The sequence below is a fragment of the Lithobates pipiens genome, unplaced genomic scaffold (genome assembly GCF_037356315.1).
Source record: "Lithobates pipiens isolate NorthernLeopardFrog02 unplaced genomic scaffold, aLitPip1_a1.2 Scaffold_10, whole genome shotgun sequence".
In the NCBI taxonomy this organism is placed as follows: domain Eukaryota; kingdom Metazoa; phylum Chordata; class Amphibia; order Anura; family Ranidae; genus Lithobates; species Lithobates pipiens.
In genome coordinates, this window is record NW_027507686.1 from 29,542,486 (window position 1) to 29,555,956 (window position 13,471).

At 42.3% G+C, this 13,471-nt stretch overlaps 1 protein-coding gene across 5 annotated transcripts in view; it reads left to right on the top strand.

Moving 5' to 3' along the window:
- BANP (BTG3 associated nuclear protein) overlaps nt 1-13,471 on the top strand; it is a 587,215-nt gene that overhangs the window by 85,066 nt on the left and 488,678 nt on the right. For 4 of the 5 annotated variants that reach the window (XM_077453360.1, XM_077453364.1, XM_077453362.1 and 1 more), the window contains one exon: nt 5,341-5,540. In XM_077453360.1, coding sequence (XP_077309486.1) covers nt 5,341-5,540 — 200 coding nt within the window. Of the gene's footprint in view, nt 1-1,619; nt 1,701-5,340; nt 5,541-13,471 lie in introns of those variants that run through there. The other variant, XM_077453363.1, reaches the window with a different exon arrangement.

Below are 13,471 nucleotides of genomic sequence, written 5' to 3' on the forward strand. Positions count from 1 at the left end.
ATGACGTAATTTCGTTACGATGGGACTACATTCAGGCTAGTAGCCAATAGCTTTGATGTAGGAATTTCATCTGAGCATGCGTGGCACTTGGTCCGATCAAAATTCTCTACACATGATCGGAGTATGTCCGATCGAACCAGTTGGTCGGGAAATATTTCCAACAAGTTGGAAAATTGGGTCCGACGGATATTCCGACTGAATCAGTCCGATGCATACCACACACAGTCGGATTATCCGACAACACGGTCTGATAGGACACATTCCGACGGATTCTTCGACCGTGTGTACAAGGGCTAAGATATCCTGGATCCTTTAAAACAGTGGTCATCAATCCTGTCCTCAGGGCACACTAACAGGCCAGGTTTTATGTATTACCTTGGGGGAGATGCAGACTAGAATATGGAAATCACTGAGCAGCAAATGATATCACCTGTGATGTATTTCAGTTATCTTGCAAACCTGGCCTGTTAGTGGGCCCTGAGGACAGGGTTGATGGCCACTGCTTTAAAAGATGAGAGAGAGGAGAATCTTTTTCTTGGAGTCCTTTAAATGACACGGGTTACACCCCTCTGTGTTTATGCAGAGTAGTATTTCTTTGCTATGAACCTGAGTGCTGTTAGTGGAAGGGGTTATCATGGCCTGGTCTACCCTATTTTCTCTTGCCAGTATTCTATCTTTATGTAGGCAGCAGTATAACCTAAAACTTAGGACTTCACGGAAAAGTATTTTTACGGTGTGCACAGAAATCCTATTTTTTTTTTTTTTTTTTCTTTTTAAACATTAGCATGCAATTTGCTAATGTTTATGTGTACGGCCGTACTAATATGTATAAAATGTTTAAAAGGCTGTAGAATCCATTTAAATATCTTTCCATTCTCAATCAAAGCCGAAGTTATTCATTCTATTTGTTCAAATAGAGGTTGACCATATGTTAGAAAACGTGAAAATAGATTATGATATTTAGGTTTGGTGTCCTGATTTGTAATCTCAGTGTATGTGTGTGGGGGGTCTTAGTACAGGGATACTTTTATATGTTTGTGGAAGTGGATTATGCTGCCTGGGAATACATCTGTTTATACATATCCATTCCCGTTATTATTATCTGCCTTATGTCTAAACTTACAATAATCCAGAGCTGTAATGGGGGAGGGGTCAGCAAGCAGAGCTTGTTATCAAGCAAGCAAGGAATTTTGCTGTGTTTGATAGCATGCTCTGAGCTCTAAAGCTTGTGTTCTGTGGCGCTCGCAGACTATTAAGACAAAAGCCCAGGAATGGGTCAGCAGCACCACTGCATGTGATCATATCTGCAAAAACCATCTGTATTCTTTTTGTCATACAAGTTATCTGATAATTGTTCACCTCATTGTGCAGCTGCGACTGATAAACACAAAAATTTGAAACTGTGCCATCTAAACACATACTGTATTGTGTAGGAGCCAATTGGTTGTATAGATAACAATTTTCCCGTTTGTCATTTTTACTTTACACCACTAGATGGCAAGCTTAGCATTCCTCAAATATAATCCTACAAATGATATGTTAATGCAAATCATTTTCTGAGCAAAGGTAGAGATTAAATTCCTGCGTTACCTCTGTTTCTCTGTCAGCGAGCTTGTAAAGAATGAAGGTAAATTATGGCCCAGCTTAATCTCGTAGCTGGATTTATTTCTGAAAATTACACATCTGGAATATGCAGCAAGGTTTGTAATATTGGTTTTGATGTTTTAGGGCATTGTAGGAAGCATAATGTGACTTTCATATATAAATATTCCTAGTGAGGACACTTAAGCTTTCAGTTCCTATGTTGTAAATATTAAGCTATATTAAAGGTCAAGAGAAGTGAACTGCTCTCTTCTTACATGGAGGCTGTGTTCCCATTGGTCCCATTATTGCACTCACTGTTCCCAATACACCATATCAGAGTCATACAAAATATCTAGTATCAGAGACGTAACAGAAATCCCTGCAATGAGCTGTGTGTAAATAACTGATCAACTTCCAATTACAAAGTAATATGTTCAGTAGTCTGCTAATTTGGGATAGCTGCAAGTTCTGTTTAAACTTAAACTGTACTTTGTAAACCTGAGCTTCATGGGGGCAGATAGAGGAGAGAGATAGTAGTCTTGGCCTTTCTAGTAATGAGAGTTTAGTATGGAAGCCTTTCATCTTACGCTAAATACACAACTGAAATGCATATATGTGAATTGGGTTATCTCCTAGAGCAGGGGTACTCAAACCGTGGCCCATCGAGCCCTCTGATGTGCCCAGATTCAGATCAACAGCTTGCTGATCCACCATCCCAGAGCATCAGAGTGCATGGAGATGGCACTGGCATTTGAGGAAGCAAGTGGTCGCGGAGGGGGCAGAAGCTGCCTAAGCCGATGCTTTCTCTGTAGCGCCGCTCTCCTGTCCCAGGTGAAGTGATACCAAGTGCACTTTGCCTGGGACCTTCCTAGCAGCTTGAAGAGCGATGCCAGGAGGAGCTGGAAGAGGAAAAGGTCAGTGTATTAAACATCACATACACTGCACTTTTGGACAATGGGCATATCAGCATTTATAAAAGAGGCATATTAGGCTGCTTTTACACTGATCCGCAGGTACAGCGCAGTATACTTGTGGCTTTCCTGCGGGTTAGCTGCTCTGAGTCATAGACTTCTATTATATCCTGCTGATTTGGTGCGCTTTTTGGTAAAATAATAATTTCTAGGGATAGTTTTAAATTCTCCTCCTGCTAGTAGGAGGTCATGTCTCCTGGTTCTTGGTTTAGGAGGGCTGAACCTTATGCATACCTTTCATGAATGTAAAGCAGAACTAAACTGCATCTGTGCACCACAAACCAAAAATGCTATTATATTATTTTAATAATCAAAGCAAACTCTCCCCTATCGTTCTATGGCTCCATGCTTTATTTTGCTGACAGATCACATTCAAAAACTTTCTGAAGCCTTGGCCATCTTGAGTAAGGGCAGATGATTCATGTAGCATTTACTTCCTGGAATTCATGTGCCCTTAGCTCAGGCATGCATGCAGGGGTGTGTGCTTAGCTCAGAAAACCCCTCCTCTCCTCCTGAAGACTCCTGGGGTGTATAACATAATTATAACATAATTTACCTAGGCCTGGAAACCAGGAATGTAAAAAAAAAAAAAAAGTTTAAAACAAGTAAATATGAGATACTTTTCTATCTACTTGCTAATGCCAGCAGCGTAAGGATTACAAATAGTCAATGTTTATTGAGAAAGTGAAGTTCAGTTTAAAGGGTTCAGTCATGTCATTTCTTTCCTTTCTTTACTCCAGACTGTACATATATGTTCCTGCAGTCTCTCCTGGTATGTTTTATCCCTCAGACCTTTCACCATTTTTGTTGTCTATCTCTGGACTCATTTTATATTATCAAAATCTTTATGTATGTGAGGTCTCCAGAAGATCTGTATAGAAAAATCAGGACCTCTTTTCTTCCCACTGGGGATTTCTCAGGTGATAATTAAAGATCCATATAGGGAAAGAAGGATCGTCTTCACCCTGCTGGTGATCCCTCTAGTGATAATTAAAGATCTATAAAGAAGAATTAGAACCTCCTCCCTCCTGCTGGGGATCCCTCTAGTTATGCCCAGAATTGTATTGACTTTCCTCACTGCCAGGACATCCATTCTCATTTCTTTCCTATCAAATGAAAAAAGCACCCCCAAAATATTTTTTCTTCTTAGTTCTGGCCAACATTGTACCCCCAGTGTTGTGCTCTTATTCTATATTGTACTCTATTAAAAGATCCTTTTTCCGATGTCACCCTTCTGCCTCCATGTTGCTTTTTTTATAATAAGTCAGTGTTATACTGCTTATTTATTGTCCACCTGAGAGGACAACATGGGAAGCTAGATCAATAAACAGTAAAATAATCGTTCAGCTTTTGCAGGATGGGAGTGTTGTGTGAATTGCATGACTAGTGAGACAGAATTACAAATATCAGCAAAACAGTTTACATACCCTATGTTGCCAAAAGTATTGGGACACCTGCCTTTACACACACATATGAACTTTAATAGCATCCCAGTCTTAGTCTGTAGGGTTCAATATTGAGTTGGCCCACCCTTTGCATCTATAACAGCTGCAACACCTCTGGGAAGAAGTCTTTCCACAAGGTTTAGGAGTGTGTCTGTGGAAATGTTTGACCATTCTTCCAGAAGCGCATTTGTGAGGTCAGGCAATTTCCTCCACCCCAAACTCACTCAGCCATGTCTTTATGGACCTTGCTTTGTGCACTGGTGCTCAGTCATTTTGGAACAGGAAGGGGCCATCCCCAAATTGTTCCCACAAAGTTGGGAGCATGAAATTGTCCAAAATGTCCCTTCAATGGAACTAAGGGGCCAAGCCCAACCCCTGAAAAGCAACCCCACACCATAATCCTCCCTCCACCAAACTTTACACTTGGTATAATGCAGTCAGGCAAGTACTGTTCTCCTGGCAATCGCCAAACCCTGACACGTCCATCGGATTGCCAGACAGAGAAGTGTGATTCCTCGTGCCAGAGAACACGTCTCCACTGCTCCAGAGTCCATTGGCGGCATGCTTTACACCACTGCATCTGACGCTTTGCATTGCACTTGGTGATGTAAGGCTTGGATGCAGCTGCTCGGCCATGGAAACTCATGAAGCTCTCTATGCAGTGTTGTTATGCTAATCTGAAGGCTACACAAAGTTTGGAGGCCTGTAGCTATTGACTCTGCAGACAGCTGGCGACTTCTGTGCACTGTGAGCTTCAGCATTGGCTGACTCCGCTCTATAATTTTATGTGTCCTAAAACTTTGTGGCTGAGTTGCTGTTGTTCCCAGTTGCTTCCACTTTGTTATAATGACTGTGGAATATTTAGTAGCAAGGAAATTTTATGGATGGACTTATTGCACGGGTGGCAACCTATCACAGTACTACGCTTGAATTCACTGCTCTCCTGAGCGACACATTCTTTCACAAATGTTTATAGAAACAGTAATTCATGCCTAGGTGCTTGATTTTATACACTTGTGGCCATGAAGTTGATTGAAAACACTTGACTCCAATGATTTGGAGGGGTGTCCCAATACTTTTGACAATACAGTGTATATGTATTTCATCTGTCTATTAGGCTGTTTGCCTGGAGTGCTGCTTTAAAGTCAGTACTAGCCCTATAAAGCTCAGTTCTGTAACTTTGACAATGATGGTAGGAAGTTAGGCTGGGCAAGTTAGGTTTGACTACATCATCTGTTATTTAACATCTTAGGATATACAAGTTATACCAATAGGCTTGGTTTTATTTTCTGCGTGAACATTGCTGTTCGATCTTGAAGAGCGGTACTTTTCCTTTGCAGTCGTTCCTGTTCTCGATCAACCAGACCATCTGTCTGAGGCTGGACAGCATCGAGTCCAAGCTGCAGGTTCTGGAGGCCACTTGTAAATCACTGGAGGAGAAACTGGATATGATCATGAACAAAAATCAAAACCCCATCCAAGTACCCATGGTGGCCGGATCACCGCTTGGAGCCACTCAGTCCTGGAACAAAGTGCGATGGTAGGAGAACAATACATCCAGCAGACAATAGCCACAGTTTGTTACTGTTTATTTATTTGATCTGTTTTGTTTACAGTGTTTCTACTTTAGTTAGAATGTGCATGCCTAGTAAAGAATTCTTTCTCAATGTGTAAGAGAAATATAGTGTTTAATCTAATTTATTAGTTCTCATCACACAAAACCGTCCTAATCGTGTAATAGTGATCTTTTTAAAGTGGTTGTATACCCGCTGAATTATTTTTTATTTTTTTGCTCACCTGCAAAGGAAAAGGTAGAATGAGCTAGTATGCACCGCATACTAGCTCATTATGAAATACTTACCTTAGAACGAGGCCCCGACATCTGGCCCGATCCACCCCGAGGGAGCTGACATGTTCCCTCTTGGTTTCTTCCGGGTATCGTGGCTCCGGCGCTGTGAGTGGCTGGAGCCGCCATATTGTTACTCCCGCGCATGCACGCGTGAGATTTCTCTCCGGCAGGGTCCGGCGTCTGCCGGGCTTCCAGCTGAGAATCCCCTGTGCGCATGCGACGCTGCAGTCAGCGGCGCATTGCGAGGGCAATATCTCCTAAACCGTACAGGTTTAGGAGATATTTTTTTTACCTACAGGTAAGCCTTATTATAGGCTTTCCTGTAGGTAAAAGTCCCCAATTTGACTATACAACCACTTTAAAGATTAGTTCCCTCTGATCTGGTATTTTAGTTTCTGGTGACGCTTGCAAATCAAAGCTGAACTTCAGGCAGATATAAAAAAAAACACAAATGAAGATACTTCTATATTTATTTCTACATAAATAAATGTATTTTTTAAAATGCAAGCATTGTTAGTAGAATATGGCCCAGTATTAGCAATCCCTGTGGAGCAGAGCTCTGATAGATAGAGAAAAGTTGCCAATCTGTTGTGTCTCGGTGCTCATGTGCTAACAAAGGACAGGCTGAGAAGAGAGGAGAGCAGAGCTACAGTGAGATAAACTTATCAGTTTTCTGCTTCTCTTTGTACTGTCCAGTCATGGTCTGGAGGAGGGACAAAATCTGTAAGTTTTACTGAACAGCCCCAGAGAAAATTCAGGACTCCTGCTTTGCTAGACAGGCATTTTAAGCGGCAGAGCTGTGTAACTCTCTGGACTAGTGGGAAGAAATACAAATTCTTAGGCCCCCATATATATATATATATATATATATATATATATATATATATATATATATATATATCATCTATGTATTTAGGTTTTTGTTTTTCTGGAGTTCAGCTTTAAACCATTTGGTGGTTCAGTAAATCTTAGGGAACGGGGGAATCTCTGCGCTCGTGTTCTCAGATCTGTATACCAAATATAGCCATTAAGATTGAAGTTTACTTATTACATGGCATGACATCACAAATTTCAATAGAAGTGAGACTCCTGTAGAGAACATTGTCAGGGAGATCTCACACTGAATTCGCCTGAAGATATAAGATTCCTGCTTGTGATTCCACAAGATAGTCCATTTGATTATTTGTATTATTATTATTATTATTATATTTGCATAGGATTTAAAAAAAAAACATTAACAGTTTATGCAGCGCTTTACAATATAAAGGAGGACTATAAACTACAACACCGTTCGATACAGAAGTAATAGGAGGGCCCTGCTCATGGAGCTTACAATCTAAAGGATTCCACATAACTGAACTAGGTGTACTGACCCTTCAGTTCTATAAATTGTTTGGATATTAAAGTAACATTAACTTCAAAGAACCAGTTTGATCTCTGTTTTGTGAAACATTGCCAATATGGTGTAATTATTCCCCCTATATGGTGCCATCATATTGTGGAACACTGTACAAAAAAAAACTGTCACTGGATTTGTGAAAGATTTTTCATCAGTGATTGCGATCTCATTTAACGTGGTCTGATTGTTTTCATAACTGATATATTTATTGTGAAGAGTTTGACAAGTGTAAAAAAAATAATAATTTAAGTTATGCACATATTACCAACACCTAAGTACAAGTATTCATTTTTTTTATTTTTGCTTATAGCATATTATTAAATGAATAAAATTCTTCTGATCAATCCGTAAGGAGAAATAAAAATCCATTAAAACTTCATAGTTACATTCCACACGTCACAGATTATCTTGCATATGGTGATTTTTATCCAGTGCGCTTCTTGGAACAAAGCCTACTTTTTCGAGGATGCATATGCTATTCAAATGGCAAGAATAATCTCATGGAAAACTTATATATCATCCAAAGTTCCAAGATGTACATATATTATTTGCTTATTATAAAGTAATAAATCCTCGAACACAAAATTCATATAATGGATTATAATGAATTACGGTATTTACTGATGCATCTCTATTGGCAAAATGTCAAAAGATCACCCCTCAGGGGGAACTGGAGTATAGGACTCCTCTTTCCTGTGGTGGTCCTCTGCCCTAGGTGATTCCCGGGGAGGAGGGTTGAGTGGTAGGTGTTAGAGTGCAGATTAAGTGTTTAGGACTAATTTTTAAGGTTTGATTAAGTAGGGGGAGGAGTCCCTATTGGGGTTAGTTCAAAAGGAGCAAGTGCAATTAGAATTATTTTTTTCACAGAAGCCTGCAAAGCATTGCACGATCTGTGGGTGTGATGCCAGGCTCCTTCAAACTCTTCCCCCAGCTCTCTTTTCATACCTCTGTATGGGCTTTCAGTTCGAGAGCTGGAGGAAGTGTCAATGGATTATGAGTATGGCGATTACCACACTTGTATTCCATTGAGAACACACTAAATACAGATGCATCATGTTGGTAAAAGTGGAATTAGCCTTTAATGCTGTTGGTTGGGTTTGAAGGGCCACCTGTTAGGCTAAGTTTACGTAGTCAATTATAAAAATAAGCAGTTTTACCTAGGGCTGGGGAAAAAAATCTATTTAAATCTTGAATCAAGTTGAGAGGTGAAATCAATTCAAAATTTCATCAAAACGTTTTTGTTTTGTTTTTTGGCACCAAGACCGGCGCTGACACCGCGCCGGTCCTGAGATGCTGCGGGCAGGAGTTTTTAGGCTGGGGCCGTGGATTCGGCCTAGCCTAAAAACTCCTGCCTGCAGCTCCCCAGGACCGGGCTGAGACCACGCCGGTCCCGAGGAGCTGCGAGCAGGAGTTTTTAGGCTGGAGCCGTGGCTTCGGCCTAGTCCGTGAGGCCAGATGCCGCGGACTAGACCAAACCCGCGACCTCTCCTAAAAACTCCTGCCCACAGCTCTTCAGGACCGGCGCGGTGTCCATCCAAAAAAAAAAAAAAAAACTCGATGTGAATCGAGGGTTTTTTTTTTGTGTTGTTTATAAATCACAGATTTTTTTTTTTTTTAAGAAAATCACCCAGCTCTAGTTTTACCAACACCCAACTGAGTTTAACATGGCCACCAATCATGTTAGTACACACTGCTGTGGTTACAATGCGGTGTGACAAAATGTATACAACAGGTCACGTTTGGTAGGCAATAGTTGCAAGCCATGACCCATTCATGTAAGTAGGGGTTTTGCCAAAACCAACAATATGTTACCCCAACATTTCATATTCCTGATTTGTGCCTGTTGTACCATGTACTTGACCTAAAAAGTATTCTGTTCTCTTTGCATTGCTTCCTTTGTGTGAAATTCTTGTTGATCCTGCCAGTCCCCCTGCTTAATTAAAAATTACCACAAGAGCACATGCATCCCACCATGGTCAGTTTTCTGGCTGTGCTGGAATCACAGTCTGTCTGTCCTCCAATGGTCAGGCTTGTGATGGCATGACCAGATGCACAGCTCTTCACTGCTGACACACCCCACTGCAGTCTCCACCCCCCACCTCTAAGCTCCTTATGCAGCTGATTACGGAGGTCATGTGATAACTTAGAGAAAAAGAAAAAAAAGGTATTTATAATATTTTTTTTTTTATATTTATTTACAAATGTTTTGCCATACATTTCTATTTTAAACTGAATGGGTTGTTTTACAAGGTTTTGGGTTCACATATACTTTAATACAGGCATTCAGAAGGCAGCATATCGCCTCCGAGCTGTCTGTCAACCAGCTCTAAAAGGCGACCCACCGCGGTCTGCTTTTCATAGCGTTCAAAAGTCCTTCCCGCAGATGTAAATGAGGCCTTACAGTGCATATCAGCACCTGAGCTCGATATAATTTTTTACATTTAGATTAGAACTTTATCCATTTTTTCCCAACTGAGGAATAAAAAGAGATTTTATGCTGCAGGCAGCGTGAACACTTTTTGATTAAACGTTGATAATGTCACTATGACTCATGTTGCATAGATGGCTGCTTTTTCTGTTTATATTCTGTTTGCCTGCTGTCTTTGTTTCTGAAATTGGCTTTCAACATGACTTCATGCCCTAATATCTTTATTATTGTAACATCACAAATAGCATTTTAAAAACATAAAAGCTAGATCAGAAATGCCTAACTACAGTAAACAACAAAACCGCATCTATTGTAGCTAGCTGGTTTATAAACTTATAGGGATCATGTGAATAATGTGATCCACCTTGACTGATTAATTCTCCTAAGTCACATTTCCCAAACACTGACTGATGGATTTTTCTCAAGGGCTCTCACAAAGTTATATGTACATAAATGTATTGTTTCTTTTTCATGCTTTTTTTCCCCTTAAGTACTCTCTGTCATGTTCAAACAGTGCTCGGCGTAGTACCCTAGAGGCTTTCATTTATCCAGTCACTTACCACACATTGTTCCATCTTTTTACTAGGGGAAAGTAACTTAATATAACATTTTTTAAAAATTCAGCCAGATTTACTAGATCAGAGATTTCTTGCTTCTTAAGGCTCCGTTCACATCTAGGCATCCCAGGACCACGGGGTGAAAACACAGCCTTTCTGCCTGCGATTCTGAATCATGGCAAATCATTTGACACCTGTTGTGATTCCTGTCACTTCCAGTGACACCCCGTTCACGTCGCGATTTTTCCTTAATTGACGCCCAACGGATCGCGGTAAAATTGCGTGAAAACAGAATCGCGGTTCCACCTGTTATTTGGGACACTTATGCCGCGTACACACGATCGAATTGTCCAGCGAAATTGGTCCGGCAAACAATCCAGCGGACTTTGACTTGGCCACACACGAACGCTCCGAAAGTCCGGCGATTTCTAATGCGATGATGTACAGCACGTACGACGGAACTAGAAAAAGGAAGTTCAATAGCCAGTAGCCAATAGCTTCCGTCTCCTACTTGCTTCAGAGCATGCGCCATTCTTAGTCCGCCGGACTAGCACACTGACGAACCGATTGTCCGCCGAAAGCCAAGTCCGGCGGACAAATTTTGAGTCAAAACTACTTTCTAAGTCCGCCAGACTTTACGATGAAAAAGTCCGCTGGAGCCCACACACAATCAAATTGTCCGGCGATCGTGTGTGCGCGGCATTAGATGTGAACTGAGCCTAAGGGCTCTTTCACACATGCGAACCATTCAGATCCGCTTGTCAGTTTTTCATGCAGACCTGAACGGATGATCCATGTACCTCTATGGAGCGACGGATGTTAGCAGTGACATGTCTGCTGGCATCCGATATGCTCCGCTAAACCCAGACGGATGGAAACCCTATTTCTCTAAGCATCTTCCAGGACAGCCCATGAGACCTAGGGCTCCTCCTACCAGGACAGGAAACACGTTAACCCCCACCAGATAAAAGAGCGGTCCTCCAGGCCCCATGTCAGTATTAGTGTTTCCTCCGGACAGGTAACATGTTTCCTGGAACTGATTCCCCTAGGTCTCATGAGCACGGCTCCTGTGGCATTTTGGGGTGGTATACCTACCTTCTTCTTAGGTCCTAGAGCGGCACATCCAACAGGGGAGTAGTCTTGTGGCTGCTGTCCCTGCTTCTCAGTGTATGGGGAATGCCAACACCATGGTGTACGTCGTAGCTCCGGTCCATGAGCCGCATGGCGGCAGTCGGCTGTTCTCTCCCTGTTAAATAGCGTGGCTGGAGTGGGCAGGGGAAGAGGGGAAGCCACGTGCGTGAAGGGACAGAACTTATGCGTTCCATACTTCCGTGGCGGGTGACGTCATCAGAGACGCTGTCTGTAAACGACACAAACAGGGACGCTGAGAAGCTGGTGTTTAAAAGCGTGAAACCCATGAGAGGCTGCGGACCACTACAGGGGTGGGATGGACTCCTCTGCGATACCTGCACAGGCAGCGGAAGCAGGCCCTAACATCAACACTTCACAGGTAAGCCTGAAGTGTATTTTACTTGAACATCCGGTGAGTGTTCTCCCCCTTCTAACCAGTAGGGACTAGGTGAAGGGGGCACATTTTGCCTTTTCTCCTGCACAAGGTGTTATGGAGTATATGTGGCATAAAATGTATTTGGGTCATTTGTTCTCTTGCAGGCCAAGACTCAGGACAAGGCCCAAGTGCAGCCATAAAAAAGTAAATGTGCCGTTTGCGGAAACAAATTGAGCTCCTCATGGAGCAAAGCAGTTTGCTGCACCTGTATAGACAGCCTAGTTAAGGATGACCTGGTAGTCTTCTATCAGAAAATGCTGACTTCTGTTAGAGATGAGCTTACGTCTATGTTTAGCTCGTTTAAAACTCCAATTGATAAGATTCATTCCCCTCAGAGTGTCCATCTCCAGTTAGGACTTAAGCTGGTCATAGTGCTCCACAGCAGATTGCGGAGAGTGAAGACTCTGAGGCTGAAGCCGGATCTGTCCAGTCTTCTTTGGAAGAATCAGGGTCAGATACAGGGCCCAGGGATAAAGAATCCACAAGGGGCTTGAGGTTTAAGTTATCATTGGAACATGTAGATGACTTATTAAAGGCTATCTATACGACACTTCTAGATATAGAAGAGGAGATGGTATAATTGTATAAACGTGACCTTATGTACAAAGGTTTGCAGAAAAAGGCAAGAGTTTTTCCCATGCATAGTTCCCTTCTTGATACTATCAAGCTGGAGTGGGAAAATCCAGAGAGAAAACCTTTCCTTTCCGGTTTCCATTTGAAGAGGACACAGCGCAGCCATGGAACAAAAATCCTAAGTTAGACACACCTCTTTCAAAAGTGTCAAAAAACTCTGACCTAGCATTTGACGATATGGGCACACTTAGGGATCCAATGGATAAAAGAGGAGAGATATCCTTCGTAACAGAGCCTGGGACTCAGCGATTGGGAATCTCAAACCAGCTCTGGCCTCCACTTGTGTAGCCAGAAATGTAGAAGTATGGTTGACACGAATACAAACACACTTGTTGTCAGGTACCTCTAGAGATCAGATTCTGAAATCTTTCCCTCTCCTCTTTCGTGCAGTGGGGTTTTTGGCTCATTCTTCTGCAGTGGATAAGAATGACAGCTAGGACCTCGGCTTAAGTGAATTCAGCCAGAAGAAGCCATGGCTTAAAACCTGGTCAGGAGATGCTGCCTCAAAGTTGTGGTCTTCCCTTAACAGGCGATCATCTTTTTGGCCAAGGTCTGCAAGAGGCGCTGTAACGCATGGCCGATTCGAAAAAAGGCCTTTCCAGAGAATAAGAAAAAGCCGACAGCCAGAACGTTTTTTTCGTGGCCACAGTAGGCAGCAAGGTCCTAGAGAAAGGGACATTGGCCCCAAAAAACATTGGACAGGGCACGAGGGGGCGTCTTGTTTAACACTCCTCAACAACCCGCCAAGCCACAGTGACTGGTGTCTCCCAGTGGAAGATTGAGGGCTTTTCTCCCACAGTGGGCAGCAGTCACCTCAAGTCCATTCATCCTGGACCTAGTGACCAATGGGTACAGGCTAGAATTTTTTTGTCAGCCACCAGAGTGATTATTGGTCACCTTCCCTCCTTAAGATTGGGTAAAAGCGAGGGCCCTGGGTCTCCAAATTGGAGAATGGGTTCCCCGGTCGGATCAGGGCAAGGGATTTTTTTTTCCCATATATTTGTCATCAGAAAGCCATCAGGAAAATATCGGCTTATC